At 37.4% G+C, this 23,937-nt stretch overlaps 1 protein-coding gene across 1 annotated transcript in view; it reads left to right on the forward strand.

Moving 5' to 3' along the window:
- The window catches only part of C5 (complement C5), a 97,564-nt gene that overhangs the window by 43,006 nt on the left and 30,621 nt on the right, over positions 1-23,937 (forward strand). The window contains exons 15-23 of the mRNA XM_059412169.1: positions 1,613-1,703; positions 3,132-3,205; positions 3,925-4,064; positions 7,568-7,795; positions 9,211-9,271; positions 17,370-17,459; positions 18,679-18,891; positions 19,427-19,502; positions 22,362-22,521. Coding sequence (XP_059268152.1) covers positions 1,613-1,703; positions 3,132-3,205; positions 3,925-4,064; positions 7,568-7,795; positions 9,211-9,271; positions 17,370-17,459; positions 18,679-18,891; positions 19,427-19,502; positions 22,362-22,521 — 1,133 coding nt within the window. The remainder of the gene's footprint in view (positions 1-1,612; positions 1,704-3,131; positions 3,206-3,924; positions 4,065-7,567; positions 7,796-9,210; positions 9,272-17,369; positions 17,460-18,678; positions 18,892-19,426; positions 19,503-22,361; positions 22,522-23,937) is intronic.

Here is a 23,937-nt window from a genome sequence, read left to right on the forward strand (position 1 = left end):
TTTATAAAAACATAAAAAAAATTTTTTTAAAAGGGCAGTTTTTAATGCTTTATTTACAGTGGAAATTAGAAAGGATGACTTGTAAATGCCCATCAGAAGGAAATCAGTTATTGTTTTTGGCTGTCGAAAGAGGTACATATAGTATAGAGCAGAGCTCACAAACCCATGTCAAGAGTCAAGATGAGTTTAAACCCAGCTCATTCTATAAACTTGAATGACTATATGTCCTCTCTGAGCCTCAATCTCCTCATTTTTCAAGAAAGAAACTTGAGCTACATGATCTCCAGTATGCCTTTGAGTTCTAGAATTGACGTTTCTGTGATAGTACAACCAATAAAAATGTTGTTCGTGCCTATACTGGTCAAAACCAACCAAAGATTTCTAAACCTAGCACAAGGTTAGGCGTACTTATATAGAGGATGAAATCTTTTTCTGTTTCAACCATAAAATATGCCTTCAGAATTTATAGACCTCTCACTAATAGGTTTTTAGAACTTTCAGAACTTCCATTCATTTATGTATAGTCAAAACAAAATGAACAAAAGCAGACTGACATCTCCTGTTTCAGAATCTGATTGTCTCTCTTAACGGCATGTCTTAAATATCATCCATTCAAGTAGATATATTTCTGTAAACATAAATTCTTATGGCCATTTGTCAAAACTGTGTTATTAGATATATTTAAGTTGTTTTCAGCTTTTTGCTTATTACAACAAACACTTTCACAAACACTCTAGTACATAGAATGTACTAGAATGTTACTCATTCTAGTACATAGGATGTACTAGAATGTTACTAAGAATGTTTTCCTTGTTCTATTTTTCATCTGGTTTGCTTCTACTGCACAGAACCAAATCTCTGCTACTCCCTTCCACCTCTGGTACTCTGCTCTGTCCCTTGTTCTAGATGATTTGACCTCCCAAAACTCCCACAGGTGTTGCAACTCTGCAAGGATCTGCATGAGTTTCTCTCCCTGCTCTGCAGCCTGCAAACTGCCTCCAGACAGTAAACCTGGACAATTCTAGGGTTCACCTAGCCTGTCTCCATTCTCTCAGGAATCATAGCCCTGGGCCACTTATGCTGTAATGTCTGAAAACTATTGCCTTATATGGTGTGATTCGTTTTTAGGGATTTTGGTTTGGTTTGGCTTTTGTTTGTTCGTTTGTTTGCTTTTAGTGTGTATGTGTGTTTTAAGGCAGAAGAGTAACTCCTATAAGTGATCTTGGACAGAAGCAGAAATTCTGTCTATTTTTATTGAGGGAAATATAAATAAATTTCCCTCAGGTAAACCTCCCTTATTTTATAATATAAATACAATTATTGTAATCATAAAAATGCAAATAGCTTTATGGATTGATCAGTGTCTTTTATAATCTCAGGAACACTAAGCATTTAGCAATTTAAGAAACAAATCATTAAAGATATTTTTATGCTTTATTTGTTTTGTCAGTACCAAGGTCTTTAAAGTTCTATTTTGAAATCACTAAACAAAATATTTCATTGACCTTTCAGAAACTACTCAAGTTATAGTTTAATGTTCATGCTTTAAAATTTGGTCCTAAGTAAAATTCATGTTGTTTTTTCTATAATCACACATACTTTTCCCTCCCAGATATAAAGACCCTGTTACCAGTAACCAAGACAGAAATAAGGAGCTATTTTCCAGAAAGCTGGTTATGGGAAGTTCATCAAGTCTCCAAAAGGTATTATACTTTAACATTCCTCTGGAAAATGTGGGAAAATACAAATGTTATGGCCAAAAATCTGGAAGCTATCTATTTCCCAATGTTTAAGGATTAAGATGCTATTACCATTTGGTCAAATTTTGTTTTATTTGTTTCACTTTTTTTTTTCTTTTTTAAATGTGTGCTTGCTCTAGTAGCTAGCTCCAGCACAAGATTAATGAACTCTTGGTGAGGAAGGGTGCTATTCCATTTAATTTCTTTCTACTTCAGTAAGCCTTTACTGAGAACAATATACTTATACTGATCAAATATAGTAAGCAGACATTTTTATCTTGAAATACCTATACTACGAAATAAATATTGATTAATAAGAAGAAAGGTTCTTTTCCTATTGTTCAATACATTTTTATGGAATGCCTACTCTGTCCCAGGCACTGAAAACAGGGCTGAATAGTGCTGAGTCCCTGAGCATCACCCTTTCCTGGGGATTCAAAACATTTATTTCCAGGTGCAGCATAAGCCCCGAGGCCCAAGCCGGGCATCAGTCTTCAAATGGGTCTCCTCATCCCTACCCTTGTCCCCTCTAGTCCTTCCTCCATTTCAACTGGCATTGTCTCTTGGCTAGAACTTCCTCTGGTAAGCCTTCCCACCACTCTCCCAACCCTGCCAGTGACTGGATTAATTACCTCTCCCAATTAACCATGTTGCATGTAACATATGGTATTATAATGGCCTATTTACCTGCTTCTCTTCCATATTAAAATGATACTTCCAGGATGAAGACTAAATTCAGATAAATTTTATATTCAGGACCTGGCATAATGTCCAGCTTGTAGAGGCACTCAAATAAATGTGTTGAATCAATGCACACTGCCTCTGAACCTTTTAAATGCTTCATTGGTACAACTATTACAGTGAATTGCAATTTATTTACTTAACTGCTTCTTCTACTAGACTATAAACTACTTGAGAACAGCATTTTATCTTGTAAGTGCTATATACTTTGTTGCTATGCCTGACACAAAGCTGGTGGACAATAGCAGTTTGTTGAATGAAATAAATAAATAGATTAGCTTAATCTTAATCAGAAATTTTTAGTTACATTGATTTTGTTAGGAGCAATGTTAAGATGCATGACTTTGCTTCCCTATTTTAGAACATACCACACAATAAATTTTTTTTTATGTTTTGAATTTGTAGTGTTTCAAAGGTATCTTTCTGAATTTGAATTCTCATCATAAAAGTGAAATATTTAAAAACATTCAACACATAAGAGAGTTAATGAGTATATTTTTCTTGCTTGATTTTTCCTTAATTCCTGGTATATCTTTATTTTGTTCTGCTTTTTTTCTTTCTTCTAAAGTAGTGTGAAGCAAAAATTCTATTAGTGAATGGCAGTAAATTGGGCTAATCTCTATATTTGAATATTAACATTTTAACTTTCAGAAGCCAACTGCAATTGGTGTTACCTGATTCTCTAACTACCTGGGAAATTCAAGGTGTTGGCATTTCAGATAGTGGTAAGAAAGCTTAAGTTATATACTCATTTAAGGAATGATTTGATTAGCAAAATGTAGTTAGTTTTTTTGTTGTTGTTATAATCTATATAGTTCACCCAGGACTTAAGTGGTGTCATTTGTTAAATATCCTTTTTAATGTATTACAAAAAGACTTGGATATGCACATATTTTTGACCATATTAATTTTTTCTCCTGTTCTTCTATTAGCTATCATTTTTTTAATGCTGATGTAAAGTCCCCATTATCCTTTCTTTTTCTCCATGACTTGGAGTTTGAGTAGAGTTAGAAGCAAATGTATGACTTCTCTCCTGGGTGAATGCCCTTTTGTGGCAATTTAGTACAGATATTTTATTAATAACATTTGAGTTGGTTTTGTTTTTTACTTAAATTCTTTGTTCCCACAATCAAAATTTTATACCCATTAAATAGAGTCAATAATGAGTATCTAAAAAGAAATTTGGTACTTAAGGTAATAAACATTCTCATGCCTTAGGTAGAATTAAATCTTTGTTAGACAAATGAAGCTTTCTATTAATACCAATAATTACTGAAATAGACATTAATGAGTAGAAAATTCAAGGACATGACAGTACAGAGAAGAACATGATATAATATTCCTTCTTCCTTGAAGCAAAGCAAATGTGAGGTATAGTAGTACTAATTAAGGCATTGTAGAATTCCCTAATATGCCTCCATTTTGCTTTCACTTTGGACTAAAGGTATATGTGTTGCTGATACTTTCAAGGCACGGGTGTTCAAAGACGTCTTCCTGGAAATGAATATACCATATTCTGTTGTACGAGGGGAGCAGATCCAATTGAAAGGAACTGTTTACAACTATAGAATGTTTGATATACGGGTAAGTAGGTATTTATTATAAGTTTGAATAAATGGGGAGAAAAGAATTCTCTGATTTTTTAAGAATTCTATTAATGGAATTATCACATACACAAAAAACAAAAATTTTACTCAATGAAGGGATAAAGAAAGGAGGAAGACTTAAGACAAATTTTCTTTCTTTTTTTTTTTAAATATTTTATTTATTTATTTGACAGAGAGAGATCACAAGCAGGCAGAGAGGCAGGCAGAGAGAGAGGAGGAAGCAGGCTCCCCACTGAGCAGAGAGCCCGATGCAGGACTCGATCCCAGGACCCTGAGATCATGACCTGAGCCGAAAGCAGAGGCTTAACCCACTGAGCCACCCAGGCGCCCCAAGACAAATTTTCTTATAACTCCAATTTAAAGAAGAATACAAGGGCCACCTGGGTGGCTCAGTCAGTTAAGCATCAAAATTCTAACCATGGTTGGACAACTTGTCTTCTTTTTGTTAGCACACAGCTAAAGGGTATTATACAATAGGGTGACTGATTTCCCTTGAAAACTTTATATGGGAGCTCACTATAGTCTGAAAATCTAACTATATTTTTTAAAAAGCTCTAATTTCGTTCTTAAGAGATGAGTATTTTAGTGGTTTCCAAAAGTTTTGCTTACCTACGCTCTAAATATTGGGGGGTGAACTATGTACCCCATTGACACATTTTTAATTAGGATCTAAAGTTTTTCACCATAAAATGTTAATATTTAAATATTGGTTATAACAAACTTTAAATGTATACAGCAAAATCTAAATACCATAACATTCTATTTTAAAATGCCCAAATAAACTGTTATTAACAACAGATTAGATATCAATTCTTCTTCTCTGTGAACACATATTCCCATTTCTCTTTCCTAATGTTATGTATTTTATGCTTGAATATTTTCTATTTTGTTGCATAATTCGATGCAACAAAAATATATAGATATGTTGAAATTGAAATTTTTTGAATTCTTTTTTAAATTTAATTTTAAAAATTTATTTATTTGACAGACAGAGATCACAAGTAGGCAGAGAGGCAGGCAGGGGTGGGGGGAGCAGGCTCCCTGCCAAGCAGAGAGCCTGATGTGGGGCTTGATCCCAGGACCCTGAAATCATGACCTGAGCCGAAGGCAGAGGCTTTACCCCACAGAGCCTCCCAGGCGCCCCTGTTTTTGAATTCTCTAAGACTCTTAAGTGTCTAGTAATTGCTTGTGGATTTAGTTAAAATTATGAGAGGATTTTGATACATATTGTCCTCAAGTTATATATTAATGTAAGGGAAATCGACAATGCTGAATCTTTCACATCTCCTTGTCCTTTTGCTTTATTCATTAGATCAGTGGCCAGCTATTGGCCATGGACCCAAACTGACTTGCTGCCTCCTTATGGCCTTTAATCTAAGAAAGGTTTTTACATTTTTTTTTTTTTAAGGATTGAAAGAAAAAAATTTTCATGGCACATGAAAATTATATGAAATTCAAATTTCAGTGTCCATAAATAAAGTGTGCTGCCACACTTATCTGTATAGGTATCATCCGTGGCAAAGTTGAGTAGTTGTGACACAGACCACTAATGTGGTGCTTTCATTGCCTTGTGCTGCTGCTCAAGGCGCTGCCAATTGCAAAGACACAATTGTAACTCAACAGGCTTTTAATGTCCATACGTCTCACTGCACTGCCATATTTTGTTTAATTTTTAAATTATCAATCATTTTATCTTATCAAAATAAACAAGAACATCTGTGATATCTCAGAATTAATCCCTCTTAATTAGCTTTCCTTGAGTGTAGGTCACATTTACCTATTTCTTTTTACCCAGTAATTTTGGATTAGACCATGAACCTTATTAGTGAAATGTTATAGTGACTCTGGAGTCAATCAAGTTCCTGTGGAGATCTTCTATTCTTCTTTTTTGTTTTTCAGCAGGCAGTTGTCTGAGTTCAAGCCCAAACCCTGAAATTTCTGTTCTGTTCTGTTCTATTAGCCTTGGTTTGGATGCATGGAATCTGTGCTGGGTGTTGTTCAAGGGTTGGCCAGGTTTAAGTAAATTTTATATGCTGAACTTGGAATGCCTTCACTTTTCAGCTCTGGTGGCTGTTTAATATTCTGTCTCCTGGTTCTTCAAGCCCATAGATGGCAGTTTCTGCCAGGGCCTTAGGCACTCATCAGGGCACTACTGGGGCCTTCCCTCAGGTAAAAACTGTAGTCAACAGGAATCTCACCCAGTATCATTCCTTCCTTCCAGCTGCTCCCTTCTCTTCCACTTTCTAGTACCTTTAGGTTGTGTGTGTGTGTGTGTGTGTGTGTGTGTGTGTGTGTGTGTGTGTAGTCAAGAGCTTATAGTTGTGTTTGCAGAATGGTGTCCAACAGGATCTACTTGGCCATCACTGAAAACAGAACTGCTTCGGTAGGCTTATTTAATTGATATTCTATTTTTGAAAACTGACGATATTCAGTTTTAAACATTCCTTTCTATTCCCAACTTATTAGGAATTTTTGTAATGAATTTATGTGGAATTCTGTCAAGCCACTCTTCTCCTGGGGGAATGGGCAACCCAGTAGGCTTCTTTGACTCCTGCCCCATCCACCCAGGTTGTTGTATTTCCCAAAGAGATAATTAAGAGGGAAATGGAGCACTTTGTTTTTGAGAAATTCCTCAAATTAGTCCTTGAATGTTGGCACTCTTTCTTGTTTACCTGCTTGATTTATTCTGTATCCTATGATTTTATGCTTTGGGATATAGTTCTTAATTCTGCCGGTTCACTAGATTTGGGAGTGAAGATGAAAAATATTCATTTTTAACCAAAAGTAGGTAGGTACTATTATTATTATCTGCATTACAAAGATGAGAAAATGAGTAGTTAAAGAGGTCATGTGACCTGATTTTATCATACAGTAAGAGGCAGAGCCAAGATTTGAACCAAGATCTTCCTAGAGCCAAAGTCTGGCTGTAAAATGGAGTACAAGTGGGGAATTAATAAGCGACAAGATTGGAAAAGTAAGGTGGGGACATATTGGGCAGGGCCTTGAACACCAAGAGATGGAGTTCTCAGTCTTTCCTAAAATCATTATTTGTTAAATACCAAAGGCTAAGCTAAAAGATACAAAGAGGAATAAGACACATAAAGTGCCCAAGCCTGGGGTTCCCACCGCCTAAGGTACAAGCATGTAAAGAGACCATGTAACAGATGATACATGACAACATGAACAAAGAACCTGAGAAACTTCACACCTGATTTAGAAGGTAATGATCCAAAGAAGATAAGACATTTCAGAGCCAGGGCTAAGCTTGGCAGACATCCCTTCACGTTGCTAAACTCTACAGTAGCTTGTATGTGTATGTCTGAAAATCTAACATGAGCTTGCTCCTCTGCCTTAGAATCTAAGGGATTATTTAACCCTGTAAAAACTCAGGGACAGTTTTGTATCCAGACGAACGACGTCAGGGCACACTTTCCTTATCATAAAGTGTTTTAATATAATGGTTCACTGGTTATATTTCAGTTCTGTGTTAAAATGTCTGCTGTGGAGGAAATCTGTACATCAGGAAGCCCAGCTATCAACCACCAGGGCAGCAGTCCCTCCAGATGTGTGTCCCAGAGAGTAGAAGCTTCCTCCAGTCATCCAGTGTCCTTCACCGTGCTTCCTCTGGAAGCTGGCCTCCACAACATCAACTTTTCACTGGAGACTTCACTTGGAAAAGAAATCTTAGTAAAAACATTACGAGTGGTGGTAAGAAAAATGTGCTTTTTTTTTTCTGTTTCTTTTTAATAACGCTTTTTTCATGGGTGGAAGGGATTAAGAGTATACTTATCGTGGTGAGCACTGAGTAGTGTATGGAATTGTTGAATCACTATTGTACACCTGACTGTGTATCGATTATAATGGAATTAAAATTTTAAAAAAGAAAGAAAAAGAATGGTAACAAACACTATTTTCAGTCTGGAAAAAAAGTTGTCAGCAGCTTATCATTAAGTGGATCAGAAAAAGAACACAGAAAAACAATATAAATATGAATATAACAGAATGCTAACATTTGGGGGAAACAAAGTAGAGGATATCTCAGGTTTTTGGTATGATTCTTATAACTTTTCTTTCAGTCTGACATTATGTTTTAAAAATTTAAATAAAACAATGGTACTTCATGATTGTAGAACATATGGAAGAATGAAAAGCTACAGAGAATAAAATTAAAATCACTGATAACTCCCACACCCAAAGATAGGCAACTTTGACAGTTTGATATATAGCCTTCCAAGGTTTTCCCCCAACACATTCAAAAGGCATGTCTTGAAATCTATGTGCCAGACATTGTGCCAGGTATTGGAGATCCAGCAATAGATAAGACACAGTCCAGGCATTTATAGTTTAGAATTTATAGTCTAAAAAATGTTTCATTTATAAATAAGAGACTAAAAAAGGAAGAATATTATCATTTATTAAGTACTATTTACCCACATAGTCTATTGAGTGTTTTCGTGTTATCCTAGTAAGATTAAGGTTCTTGCCAAGAGTCACATGATTAGTTAATAACAGAACTGGGTCTTCTTACGTCTTCATTCTCTGACTTATGTTTTTAGCCACGCAATCACTTCGGTAGACATATACTGACTTATTTTGTACAAGGCATGTCCTATGTATCCTTGCATGGTAGTTCCATGCACAGACTAAGGAGACAGGCTGCCTGGGTTTGAATCCTGGCTCCACCACTTGCTAGCAGTGTGACATTGGATAAGTTTCTTGATTTCTCTATGTGCCATTTTCTTCATCTACCAAATGGGAGTAATAATAATTTCTACTTCATGAAGTATTTTTTTTAGGTTAAACAAGATATACATACAAAGCATTTAGGTCAATTTCCTGGCTTATGATAACTTCTATTTAAGTATTTGGTCTGGTTATTATGCAAGTGGCCAGAAACTCTTATTCTTGCATTTGTGAATATAAATATTTAAACATATTTTTGCCTTTAAATTTTTTTTCAATTGGAAAGTGTCCAAGTTGATCCAAGAATTCAGGTCATATAAATTTAATTTTATTTTTTCATCATTTGAAGGGGGCAGCTGAAATTCAGGGAACAAATTAAGGCTTCACTGAGGGAGTTAAATTTAATTATATTCTTTACTGAGTGTTTTCTGCCTTTTTAGCCAGAAGGTATCAAAAAGGAAAGTTATGCTGGTGTTACTCTGGACCCAAGGGGTATTTATGGTAGGTATTTTATATGTTGTCTTTTGCTCTAGAAATTAAAGTGTCTAGGTAAACTGAAACATTGTTTTTCAAAATGTTAATTGTCTGGAATAAGAAATATTCATTTCTTAGTTCATTGACATTCTTGATAGCACGTGTTGTATATAATCTGGATGGGTTTAGAACAAAGAAAAAGAATTCCATTATTTTTAAGTGCAAAGCATTGAAATTGTGATAATTGCATGGGTTCTCTTTGATGTTAGTCATTTTGTATCCATCACAATGATAATTTATACTATTTTCTTATAGAACCATCAATCCCAAGGAATACCTAAGAAAAAGTCATTTCCATACTTCTTTAACACACAGTATTTGAAAACACAATAATGCTGATTAATCACTTAACTAACTCATTCCTTGTTGTTCCTACTATCCTACCTTTTACCCTTCAATAAAGATATTCTGAACCTTCTCACGGTTAGAATTTTGCAAATATCCAAGCACTTAGTCAAGGCTCATACACTTAAATATACACGAAATTTAGAATGGGTTAACAATTCTGTTCAACAAAAAAAGATAGCCTGTCATAGTTCTTATTAAATGGGTTAAATTTACCATATTATTGCCTTGAATCATGTTTCTTTGCTTTCAGTCATATAGCAATGAGGGAAAAAAGCTTACCTATAAATCAAGACCCTTATACCCAGAGAGCCATTTCTGAGAATTGCAAAGTAAAGCAAAGCAAAGAATTCAGATCTTTACCTTTAAATCAGCTGAGTATCATAAGCTAAGGATGATTTCAACAGAGTAACAGGAAGAAAAATCCATCCCTTTTTTATTTAATTTTATCTTCACATAGACCTTCTTCCAGCATGTCCATTGTGAAGGATCTGTGGGTAGAGATATTACAAATTCTGAGATTTGGAGTCTCATGAAGTTACTTATATCAAGCCGCAGAGCCAGTGTGTCTTTATTTTCTTCCTGTTTACCCTGTGCCTCCCATACTGACATTACTGCAAACAGATTTGCAAAATGGCCCTGTCTGGTACATCCCAGGTGTGGACATCAGGGCCACACAATGGGAATGAACTTTTATCTGGGAATAAATCTCTCCGTCAAAAATCTTGGTAAAAAATTTGTATAATAAAACCTATGCCTCTTTCCAATCTTGCCATATAACCGTTTCCCTTATTGTTTTAGACAACTTAGATTTAGGCAGCTTTATAACTTTCTAGAGAGCTAAATAGGGTAAAGATGACAATTAACTTCATCCAGTGAGTTTGGAGAGTTTATTAAATACTTCCAATATTTATGTGTCAGAAATGCTATATACTTTATAGAATTCCTTTTTTTTTTTTAAGGCTAACGTATATTTGGAAAAGTAGATGGACAATAACATCACTGGAAATTTGGGGGAAAAAATCAGTGAGGGAGAAGAAGGTATCAGAACAAATTATAAAGTGATAGGAATGAAAATAGTGTGGCATCAGCTTAAAATGAGGACTAAATGTAGAAACTCAATCCAAGGAGCCCGCATCTTTCGTTCTTACTTTCTCTCCCCCACAAGCCTTTGCCTCCAAATCTTCTTTGGGTTGCAGGGAGTTCAGCTCCTCACCACCCCCCACTTCTTGGCACACCACATCACTGGTCTGGGCAGGCCCCCTGTGTTTTCTTTCCTCCCTTCATTCCTTTCTCTTTTTTTAAATGTTATGTTAGTCACCATACAGTACGTCATTAGTTTTTGATGTAGTGTTCCATGATTCATTGTTTGCCTAAAACACCCAGTGTTCCATGTAATATGTGCCCTGTTTAATACCCATCACAGGGCTCACCCATCCCTTCACCCCCTCCCCTCTAAAACCTTCAGTTTGAGTCCCAGAGTCCATAGTCTCTCATGGTTTGTCTCCCTTCTCTAATTTCCACCCACCTTCATTTTCCCCTTCCTTCTCCTAATGTCCTCTGTGCTATTCCTTATGTTCCACAAATAAGCGAAACCATACGATAATTGTCTTTCTCTGTTTGATTTATTTCACTTAGCATAATCTCCTCCAGTCCCAGCCATGTTGATGCAAAAGTTGGGTATTCATCCTTTCTGATGGCTGAGTAATATTCCATTATATATGGATCACATCTTCTTTATCCATTCGTCTGTGGAAGGACATCTCGACTCCTTCCATTGTTTGGCTTTTGTGGACATTGCTGCTATGACCGCTGGGTGCATATAGCCCTTCTTTTCACTATATCTGTATCTTTGGGGTAAATACTCAGTAGTGCAATTGCTGGGTCATAGGGTAACTCTATCTTTAATTTTTTGATGAACTTCCATACTGTTTTCCATAGTGGCTGTACCAGCTTGCATTCCTACCAACAGTGTAAGAGGGTTCCCCTTTCTCACAACTCCTCCAGTATTTGTTTCTTGTCTTGTCAATTTTTGCCAGTCTAACTGGTGTGAGGTGGTATCTCAGTGTGGTTTTGATTTGAATTCCCTGATGGCTAATGATGTTGAACATTTTTTCATGTGGCTACTTGAATAGACCAATAACCAGTAACGAGATTAAAGCAGTGATCAACAACCCCCCCCCCCCAAAAAAAAAAACCAAGAGTCCAGGACCTGATGAATTCCCTGGGGAATTCTACCAAACATTCAAAGAAGAAATAATACCTATTCTTCTGAAGCTGCTTCAAAAAATAGAAAAAAAGGAAAACTTCCAAACTCATTCTATGAGGCCAGCATTACCTTGATCCCCAAACAGGCAAAGACCTCATCAAAAAGGAGAATTGCAAATCAATATTGCTGATGAATATGGCTGCCAAAATTCTCAACAAGATTCTCCCTACTAGGATCCAATAGTATATTAAAAAGATTATCTGTCATGACTGGGTGGGATTATCCCTGGGATGCAAGTGTGGTTCAATATTTGCAAATCCATCAATGTGATAGAACATGCTAATAAGGGGGAAGAGAAGAACTATATGGTCCTCTCAATTGATACAGAAAAAGCATTTGACAAAATACAGCATCTTTTTCTGATTAAAACTCTTCAGAGTATAGGGATAGAGGGAATATTCCTCAATTTCATAAAAACCATCTAAGAAAAGCCCATTCTCAAATTCAAAAAGCGAGTTCGAAAAGCAAATATCATTCTCAATGGGGAAAAGCTGAGAGCATTTTCCTTAAGATCAGGAACACAATTAGGATGTCCAGTCTCACCGCTGTTGTTCGACATAGTACTGGAAATCCTAGCAACAGCAATCAGACAACAAAAAGAAATAAAATGTATCCAAACTGGCAAAGAAGAAGTCAAACTCTCTCTCTTCCCAGGTGACATGATACTTTATGTGGAAAACCCAGAAGACTCCACCCCCAAATTACTAGAAATCATACAGCAATTCAGTAATGTGGCAGGATACAAAATCAATCCATAGAAATCAGTTGCTTTCTTATACACTAACAATGTAACTGTAGAAAGAGAAATTAAAGAATCGATTCCATTTACAATAGCACCAAAACCTTACCCTGTAATAACCTAAAGAGGTAAAGGATCTATACTCTAGAAACTACAGAACACTTGTGAAGGAAATTGAAGAAGACATGAAAAGATGGAAAAATATTCCATGCTCATGGATCGGAAGAATAAACATTGTTAGGATGTCTATGCCACCCAGAGCAATCTATACTTTCAACACTGTCCCGATCAAAATACCAATGGCATTTTTCAAAGTGCTGGAATAAACAATCCTAAAATTTGTATGGAACCAGAAAAGACCCCAAATCACCAAGGAAATTTTGAAAAAGAAAAACAAAGCTGGGAGCATCATGTTGCCTGATTTCAAGATATATTACAAGGCATGATCACCAAGACATCATGGTACTGGCACAAAAACAGACACATGGATCAATGGAACAGAGTAGAGACCCCAGATATGGATGTTCAACTCTATGGTCAGGAAAAAATATCCAGTGGGAAAAATATCCAGTAGAAAAAAGACAGTCTCTTCAATAAATAGTGCTGAGAAACTTAGACAGCTATATACAGAAGAATGAAACTCAACCATTCTCTTACACCATACACAAGAATAAACTCTAAATGGATGAAAGACCTGAATGTGAGACAGGAATCCATCAAAATTCTAGAGGGGAACATATGTAGTAACCTTTTGGACATTCTCCCTTTATTCCTGACCCCTGATCCCATTTCCCTTCCTTTAAATGCACCCACTCAGATCCTATTCTCTATCCTACTCTATTTCTTAAGTTTTTAAACTCAACATTCTGTTTTAAAGGAATACTCTCTGCTTCTTACAGTGTTTCAGAGTATATTCCACCACAATTTTACTTATCTGTCCTATAGGGACAGATTCCCCACCATTGTGAGCAATACTGCAGTGAACATTATACATCTCCCTTTACAGATCTGTCAGCATTAATCCGGACTGTATATCCAGGAGTGTGACTGCTGGGTCAGAGGGCATACATATGTTGAATATTATTTACTGCTGTCCTGTTGGTCTTCAGAATGACTGTGCTATTTACACATCTGCCAGCACCGCGTGAACATTGTCATCTCTCTGCATCCTCACCAGCACTTGTATTATTGCTGGGGTATTGTTACTCTAAAATGTGCCATTTATGAGAGGCATAGGATGCTGTCTCATTGTTTTAGTTTGGATCCTTCTGAGTACAAAATATTTATTGGCCATTTGGTCTTCCCATCTTTGAATTTCCTATTCTTACCTTTTGTACCTTGTTCTATTTTCCTTTTGGGTTTTTTTTTTTGGGGGGGGTCTATTTCTAATTGATTTTTGTCTCTGGTGTACTTTTTTTGAAAAAAGATTTTTTATTTATTTGAGAGAGAGCGAGCAAGCATGTGTGAGCGAGAGGGAGAAGGGGCAGTGGGAGAGGGAGAGAGACTCTCCAGCAGACTCCCTGCTAAGCACTAAACTGCATGTGGGGCTCTATCTCATGACCATGAGATCATGACGTGAGCAGAAATCAAGAGTCAGACCCTTAACTGACTGAGCCATCCAGGCAGTCCTCTGGTATACTTTTTTGAGCAATAGTGAACCCAAGTGGGTTTTGAATAGGAATCCTTTATTCTGAGATAGCCAATTCATTATAATTTTACTTTACAGCTATTATATATTTTGGGGGTAATCTTTAAGAAGTCTTTCACTGCTCTTAGTCCACAAAGATGTTATATATTTTCCCCTGTTGGTTTTACAGATTTGACTTTTAAATGTTTTAATCTCTCTCATATCTATCTTTATATGTAATGTCTTGATGGGCCTTTTTTTTAAAGATTTTATTTATTTGTCATAAAGAAAGAAAAAACACAAGCAGGGGGAATGGCAGGCAGCAGAAGAAGCAGGCTCCCCGCTCAGCAGGGAGCCCAATGCAGGTCTCCATCCCAGGACCCTGGGATCATGACCTGAGCGGAAGGCAGACAGATGCTTAACTGACTGAGCCACCCAGGTATCCCTTCATGAGTCTTTTATCATGATTCCTGACAAAGAGTAATATTGACTTCTGTTAGTTTTAGTTTTCACTTCTGTACCTTTTCAATCCGCTAGCAGAATTGCTAATAAGAATTGAAATAGCCAAGGGCAGATATCAATAGAAAAACTAATGGAGCATTAAATTTAGATAATTTCAGACAACCGACTATCATTAAGTACAATGTATTGTTTTCCAGAATCTTTGTCTATATTATTCTCACCCTTATTAAAATCCTTTGAGGAAAATATTATTACCTCTATGGAACTGATGAGCACATCAAGGCACAGAAAGGTCAAGTGTCTTGCCCAGTGTCACATATAGAGGACTCCTTCTGAGTTCCATTCTCTTTCAACCACACTGCAAACTTCTTAAATGTCTTCACTGAGTTTTATTTTAATATTATATCCTCAGGGGCACCTGGGGGCCCTGGTTAAGCATCTGCCTTCTTTTCCAGTTATGATCCTGTGGTCCTGAGATCAAGCCCCGCTTCAGGCTCCCTGCCCAGCAGGAAGCCTGCTTCTCTCCCTCTCCCACTCTTTCTGTTTGTATTCCCTCTCTTGCTGACTCTCTCTCTGTCAAATAAATAGATAAAATCTTTTTTTAAAAATTGCATCCTCCGTATTTATTAAAAGTTAATTAAGAAAGAAGTTACCTGAGGAACATTCCTGTCTCTTCCACAAAGCCATGTACTTGCCCCATTAAGTGGCAAAATGTCACTATTTTCTTTCAGCATCTGCCCTGTGCCAGGGACAGTGGTAAATGCTGGGACCACAGCTTTCAATAAGAGACGGTTCCTGCCCTCAGAGCTTTCCCGGCAGGACAATGAGAGGTGGGGGTCTCTGTGGTGACTGCTGTTGGTCCACAGTAAAACTTCTGAGATCAGATCCAAGCTTCATCTCTGCCCGCTCTGTGGTCTGGAGCAATTTGCTTTCTAAACCTCAGTTTTATCATCTATAAAATAAAAACAATAACAATAGACCTAGCAAACAGGGTTGTCGTAAGATCCAGTATAACAATGCATTTAGAAGATTAGCAGAGTGCTTGGTGTTCTATCAGTAGAATGATAAATACCATTTTTATGAAATAAACCAAAGATTAAAGTAGAAAAATGCTCAGATAACAAGTATGCTAAAACTCTGTTATTGCACATAGAGAAAAAGTGTCTAAGTTAAATTGAGAGAAAGTGGAAAGAATTTCAGGGCATGCATCCCAATGGAGCTAATCTTCAAATATCCTTGACTGAGCAATTACATTAGTTATTTTTAACTTTCAGTTTCGAGAATAATTTTCTCTCTTTGGACAAAATGGCATGCTCCCTTTTTCTGGTGGAATAAATTTATATAACCTATTTATTTCCTATCTTGTAATGACCAGGAAGCTTACAGTTAAATTTAATGCTCTAAGGAGATTATATAGGCCTAGGGTTTGATAAAAATCCTTGATTATTTTTAACTTACTTTTAAAATTTTAGTATAGTTATTATAGGAGGGACTTTTATTTTCTTTTTTTTTTTTTTAGATTTTATTTATTTATTTGATGGAGGCAAAACAAGAGAGGGAACACAAACAGGGAGAGTGGGAGAGGGAGAAGCAGGCTTCCCGCTGAGCAGGGAGCCTGACTTGGGGCTCTATTCCAGGACCCTGGGATCATGACCTGAGCCGAAGGCAGACGCTTAACAACTGAACCAGCCAGGTGCCCCAAAGGGCCTTTTATTTTAATACAATTCTTTGGAAGCTAGTATATTATAAGTAACCTGCAACTGGGATTCCTTCAAGAATTCTGGGTAAACTTATGAGATTCTACCTCACACCAGTCAGAATGGCTAAAATTAACAAGGCAGGAAATGACAGATTGTGGTGAGGATGCCAATAAAGGGGAACCCTCCTACACTGTTGGTAGGAATGCAAGTTGGTGCAGCCACTCTGGAAAACAGTATGGAAATTCCTCAAGATGTTAAAAATAGAACTATCCTATCACCCAGCAATTGCACTACTCGGGATTTACCCCAAAGATATAAATGTAGTGATCTGAAGGGGCACCTGCACCTTAATATTTATAGCAGCAATGTCCACAATAGCTAAACTATGGAAAGAGCCCAGATATCCATTGACTAATGAATGGATAAAGAAGATGTGGAATTTATATGCAATGGAATATCGCTCGGCCATTAAAAAAAAAAAATGAAATCCTGCCATTTGCAGCATGGATGGAACCATAACTTACTATGCTAAGCAAAATAACTTAATCAAAGAAAGACAATTATCATGTGATCTCATTCATCTGTGGAATTTAAGAAACGAAACAGAGGAGCACAGGGAAAGGGAGGGAGAAATAAAACAAGATGAAATCGGAGTGGGAGAAAAACCATAAGAGACCCTTCCCCCACCCCATAAGAGACTCTTAATAATAGGAAACAAACTGAATGTTCCTGGAGGAGAGGGAGGTAGGGGAATGGGGTAACTGGATGATGGATATTAAGGAAGGCACTGGGTATTATATAAGATTGATGAACCACTGACCTCTACCTCTGAAACTGATAATACAGTATGTGTTAATTAATAGAATTTCAATTTTTTAAAAAAGAATTCTGTGTAACTCTAATAATTTTTTTTTAAACTTCAGGTGTCATTAGTCGACGAAAGGAGTTCCCATACAGGGTGCCATTAGATTTGGTCCCCAAAACAAAAGTCCAAAGGATTGTGAGTATAAAAGGTAAAGTGACAAATGCCATTTTTATTTTTCATTTCAGTTTATGCTTTAAATAACAAATATCCTCATGATTATTTTGTTTCTCCTCTTCTCTACTCAGAAGCATGTACAAATCCACCTCTGGGGAAACCCTGCTCTTTCTACCACCTTCAAATCCCCAACCGCTTTTCTGACTGTTTTCTCCCATTGGCCTAATTTAAATGGAGAGTCTCCCATGATGAAGGGTGGGGGTTATCACTGACCCAAAGACTTCTCTCAAACTTTCCATTTCCATTTCCAGCCACTCTTGCTCCAGAGAGGGCTTTGTGGCCTATAAATGGCGCCACCAGAGTTGCGCTGTTCTGCTGAAATATCAGTCCCCAAGTGGTTCTTTCCCCTCAGGTACATTTGCAGAAGTGGCAGCTTCAGTGAGTTTCCTCTGGTCTCTAACCTTTATAATTCAGTCATATGTCATCAAAACAATAGAATGTCCTGACTAACTTTATCTCAGATAAAGCCCTGGGCTCAGAATGTTAGTACTGTGAGAGACTTTTTAAATCATGTGCAATCCTGGTGTTGGTTATGTGAAAATTTGTTTGCCTAGTATCACACGGTGGCTTTTGGACAGAGTCCCAACAGCACTCACAGAACACTCACAGCCCAGGCGTTTTGCTTTGCTTTGTGGGAGCAATTGATTCATAGAGTTTACAATGTCTAAAGCTGTCAGGTTGGACGAGAGCAAATTTGCCATATCTATGCCATATCTATGCGGTAATCTGCCTGCTACGTTATACCATCTTAGCACCATATTCCAGGGGCATTTTTAAACCTGTTCTTGGTGTTTCTTTTAAATCCATATTCCTCACTAGATCTTTTCTGTCTCTCCCCAGCTAAGAAGTTAATTCAACTGCCTAGATAAAAAGAAAAGAACAAGGGGGCGCCTGGGTGGCTCAGTCAATTAAGTGTCCGACTCCTGATCTCAGTGTTGTGAGATCGAGCCCTGAGTCGGGCTCTGCACTGGGCATGGAACCTGCTTAAGACTTTCTCTCTTCCTCACCCTCTATCTCTTCCCCACCCTCCCACTGCCCCACTGCTTGCTCTCGTTTTCTCTTTCTCTCTCTCAAAAAAAGGTAAGAACAGGGATAGTTGCTCTTCTCTCTATTTAAAATATATCATTACTCAGAAGTTGTTAGAAACTGATTGTGCCTTTACCTTGATTTGTTTGTTTGTTTATTTGTTACAGGACTACTTATAGGTGAGGTCATATCTGCTGTTCTGAGTCAGGAAGGCATTAATATTCTTACCCACCTCCCCAAGGGGAATGCAGAAGCAGAACTGATGAGTGTTGTCCCTGTATTCTATGTTTTTCACTACCTGGAAGCAGGGAACAATTGGGACATTTTTCCTACTAATTCATTAGTTAAAAGATGGAACCTGGAGAGAAAACTTAAAGAAGGTAAAAAAAAATCTATTTTACATATTGTACATAAAAATGTTGTGACTTTTAAACTAATGGTGTAATTAAACTAATATTTAAGGTTTTATGAATTACACAGAGCATAATCATAAAAGCATTTCTGTAAAAAGAAAATTGTGAGATAGACACAACGATATAAATAAATACTATTTTCTGTAGCATTTGGCTTAATTTAACAAAATGCCTGGATGAGAGACAAGACACCTGCATTCCAACCCCTACAGAGCACTTCCTTCTTGAATGAGCTCAGAATGTTCTCCTTGATAATTCCCAATTCAAACGATTCATGATTCAGATACTTCTTTCGAGAAGTTTAACACTGGCCACAGAGCACGTGCTTGCTGCCCAACACCAAAGGAACTTTACCATTCCAGGAGCTAATAAACACTCTTTGTGTAGAAGTAAAAACATGTAAATATTAAAAAGTTTGCATTATCTGAGAAATAAAAAAAAAAAGAAAAGAAAAGAAATGAAGGTCAGTGAAGCACTATGTTCTTTTTCTGGTGCCTCTTAGGATTGGTGAGCATCATGTCCTACAGAAATTCTGACTACTCTTACAGCATGTGGAAGGGTGGAAGTGCTAGCACCTGGTGAGTAGAAGGTTTTGATTTGCATTTTCATAAAATAGTTGATTACTTAACTAGAGAATCTTAATGGAAATTCCATTTATCCATTTGCTCAGGCTGGAAGTGTAGTTCTCCTTCATTGCCTTTTTTCTCTTGCCAGTCACGTCAGATCCAGCAAATACTTCTGGTTGTACCTTCAAAATGTATCCTAAGCTTGACTACTCCCTACAAACCCCACCATGCTGTCCTGGTCCAAGTCACTCCCATTTCTTACCTGGACTATTGTACTAGCCTCCTCTGCTCTTTTGTCTTCCGCCTTTCCCCTCTTTATCTATACTGAACATAGCAACTGGAGTGACCCTGTTAAAACATAAGTTAGATCACATCACTCAGAACCATTTGGGAGCTTCCCATCTTACCCAGGGTAAATAAACCAAACTTACTGTAAACCCCAAGGCCCTACATGGTGTAGCTTCATCTCACCTCTCCAACTACATCCCCTACTATTCTCTTTCCTTCCATTCAAGCCCTACTGGCCTCTTCGATGTTCCTTGAACATATGAGGCATTCCACTTCAGCGTCTTTGCAACCACTGTTACCTCTGTCAGAAATGTTCTTCAGGTATCAGTGTCTAGTTCCCTTACCTCCCTCAGGTCTTTACCAAAAGTTGCCTTCTCAGTGAGGCCTCTACTAATCATTCTATCAAAGTTGCATTCCATTCCCATCCCAACATTTCATATCCTGCTCCTCAACTTTCCCTTTCTCCTTAAAATTTATCATTAACATTCTTTCTTATCTCACCTGTTACCTGTCTTGCCACTAGAATGTAAGCTCCACGTGGGCAGTCTCAAGAATTCCGAGTGTCTGGTACACACCTGACATGTAGCAGGTGCTCAGTAAGTACTTATCAGTGAAACATAATAACTTCCTTATTTCTGATGACTTGAAGGCAAGACTGTCTGAATTAACTGAAAGTACACATTGCAATCGATTTTCAGAAAAAATATTATCATGCACTGACAAAGTATGTAATGAAAATATAGTGTTCCAAGGGCTTTATAAATTCTACTATATGAAACACTTTTAAGGTTTTTACAATCTGGAATAACTGACTTTTAGATTATGCCCTGTAACTATTGAGAGTCTCCCGGATTTCATCCTTCACCTCTTATTTTCTGTAATCTCTCCTTGTGCAATTTCATCTTTGCCCATGATTTCCATAATTTTCCTTGTGCAATCTTATCTTTGCCCATGATTTCCATAATTTCTACACAGATGATTCCCTAATCAATGTTTCGAGGCCTAACTTCTTACTTAAGCTCCAAATCCACATTTCTAGGGATCTGAGAGCCAAAGGCCCTTCCAACATAATCCATGCCAAATTCAGTTTTTTGTTTTGGTTTCCTTAATCTGTGGGCGGCAATACTCTATACAAGTTTGAATCATCCTTTTCCTTTTGGCTCTATATCCAACCAGTTATCAAGTCCTTACCTTAGAAGAGGGTCTAACCATATGCGGGCGGCATGTTTTAAAAGACATGTAGACCTCTAGAGCATGCCTTCTAGAGGATACCCACCAGGTTGCAAGGGTTAGGGCTTAGAAACCAGCACAGCAACAGCTGGGAACTAAATGCTTAGAGGATGAAATGCCCCTCTCCCCAAGAAGATGCAGTAGCCTTTCAGTAAATATCTGGGGCCTCTGGAGAGTTCTCGGCAAGACTGAGTGGAGGTTGTTCAGCCAAAAATGCAGAAATATTTGGGTACTGTCCTAGACTGAGCTCCACAAGTTCCTTGACAGAAACATACACAGAATAAAATGGCCAGTATCTGAATACCTTCAAAATATTTTTTGAGGAATACAAAATATAATACATCATTCATTTTATTTTATTTTTAAATATTTTATTCATTTATTTGTGAGAGAGTATGAGCGAGCACAAGCAGGGGGGAGGGCCAGAGAGAAAGGGAGAAACAGGTCCTCTGCTGAGCAGGGAGCCCCATGTGGGGCTTAATCCCTGGACCCTGGGATCATGACCTGAGCCGAAGTCAAACACTTAACTGACTGAGCCACCCAGGTGGCCCAATATATTGTTCATTTTAGAAAGAAAAACGAAAATAAAACATTTTAAGTGAGAGGGAAAGTCAAGTGGTCTTACTCTCAGAAGGGAAGGGCTGAAGGTCAGGTGGCTCTGGGTGCTCAGAGAGTGAGGGAACGGGAGCAGAAGAGTGGGGGTGAGATAAAGAGGTATTGCGGGGTTATGAATTAGATACATTCTTTAAGAGATATTAGTAGCAACTGAAATTGCTTCAAAAAGCAAAAAACAAAAACAAGAAAACCTCAGTAATCATGAGAGTTAAAGCTTCCTTATGAGGTAGTGAGTTCTGTGTCAATGGCGTGGCTCAAGAGGAAATGGGGTAAACACTCCTGTGAATGTTGGGGAAGGAAATTCAGGCCTCAGACAAGACTTCAGATTAACCAGCTTGTACACATTGTACAACCTAGAATTTTAAGATCTTTCTCTTCTAGGTCTCGCGTTCATACGTCAGTGCCCTGACTCAAAACGATTTGCTTCACCACTATTGTCTTTAACTTTAGAGTAATTTTGTTTTTAATCATCAGTCATCAATTTTTTAGTTTGTGTGCTGGTTAGCAATGTTGAAATCGCAAAAGATGTATTGTTCACATTTGTTGACTGAACGTTTTTGGAGATTTTCCTAAAATCTTCTCTTCCCTTGTAAAATGGTGACAACATACTTTAGAATTGTATGATTTAAAATGCTATTTTCTTTTAAAGAATAAATATCATTTTAACTAAAACACACATAAGTTGAAAGCCAAAGGGATTGAACATCTAAATATTAGTTATTTGATTTTGTCTTTAAGGTTAACAGCTTTTGTTTTAAGAGTACTTGGACAAATAAGTAAATACGTAAATCAGAATCAGAATTCAATTTGTAATGGTTTATTGTGGCTGGTGGAGAATGCTCAACTAGAAAATGGATCTTTCAAGGAAAATTCTGATTATCAGCCAATAAAATTACGGGTAAGGAAACCAAATATATAGATTAGCAACAGTTTTATTTACAAGTCTGAGTTTTGTTCTCATCCTATTTTAGAAGCTTGAAGAAGGGAAAAAATATATATGCCTTTAAGAAAGTCCTGTTGTGTACAGGCAAAGAATATGAAAGTTCTTCTTGCACTCCTCTTCACACAATTCAGTACAGGTCAGATGAGAGATGCCTTTGACATCTCATATGTCACAGGCACTGGTGGTCCACAGGGTGTAAGTACTAGAGATCTTAGAACAGATAAAATGTATTCACCTGTCTACATACCCTTGGTATAGACTCCATACTTAAAACTCAGAGCCTTCTTACATATCAGGGCTGCAAGGTGTTGTCATGAAAGATGGGACCCTATTTATATCCTGTTAGTAAGAGGGATTAGGGTCAGGTTTATTAATCTGTGCAACAAAGTGTTGTATGATGTTAGAATCTACTTATAAACTTGAATTACAAAGTAATTATAGTATCTCTCCAAGATACCAGTACAGTATCTTTTACTCCCTTCTACTCCTTAGAATGTTTCTTTAAAACTCAACGGTGTTTTTAGTTTGGTTGCTTGGTTTTGTTTGTTTTGTTTCATTTTTGTTTTGTTTTGTTTTGGGTTTTTGTTTTTGTTTTTGTTTTTGCCTGCCCTAATCTAACTCCCTTCTGGCATGATATCAGGCATAAATGGGTAACAGGAAACTCCTGTCCTTCTGTTGCACCAATAGCAGACTAGGACTCCCACAAGAAACAGAGGGCAACTGACATCATCCAGGTGCTACCTGAAGAATAAAATACTACATTAAATTTTTTCTAAAGATGCCCAGGTATCCATCCACCCATCTGTCTATATTTATTGAACGACCATTCACTGAGCACCTAATACATGCAAGGGTCTATTTTAGAACACAATCAGGGAGAAAGTGTGGGAAGGATAGACGGCCACAAAGCTCACACACTGGTAGGGAAAGTAGGTTATACCTACTAGCAACTCTAATCTACATATAACTGTGTGTGTTCCTTTACATATACAAGAAATACTTACTGAATGTGTACTAAGTGGTAGATGGTAGAGACACAAGAGTGAACAAAACAATTGTGATCAGTGAGGCCATAGAGCTTATGATCTAGCAGAGAAGCCAGATGTCAGTAAGTAATTTCAAGTGTTCCATACATGTTAGGAAAAGGGAAATACAGTTTCGTTGAAAGCAACGGCTCCAATCTCATATGGGAGAACTGGAAAAAATTGGTTGACCCGCATCCTGGGAGCTAGGTAGGAGGAAGGCGGGAAGAGTGTTCCAAGCGATGCAAACAGTGTGCCTGGCATTTTGAAGTGGAGAGAGAGGGTGGTTCATGCAAATAACTGGGGCCAAAAGAGCGAGGGGGTGAGTGGCATGAAATAAATCTGGAGA

The sequence above is a fragment of the Mustela nigripes genome, chromosome 9 (assembly GCF_022355385.1).
Source record: "Mustela nigripes isolate SB6536 chromosome 9, MUSNIG.SB6536, whole genome shotgun sequence".
NCBI classification, from domain to species: domain Eukaryota; kingdom Metazoa; phylum Chordata; class Mammalia; order Carnivora; family Mustelidae; genus Mustela; species Mustela nigripes.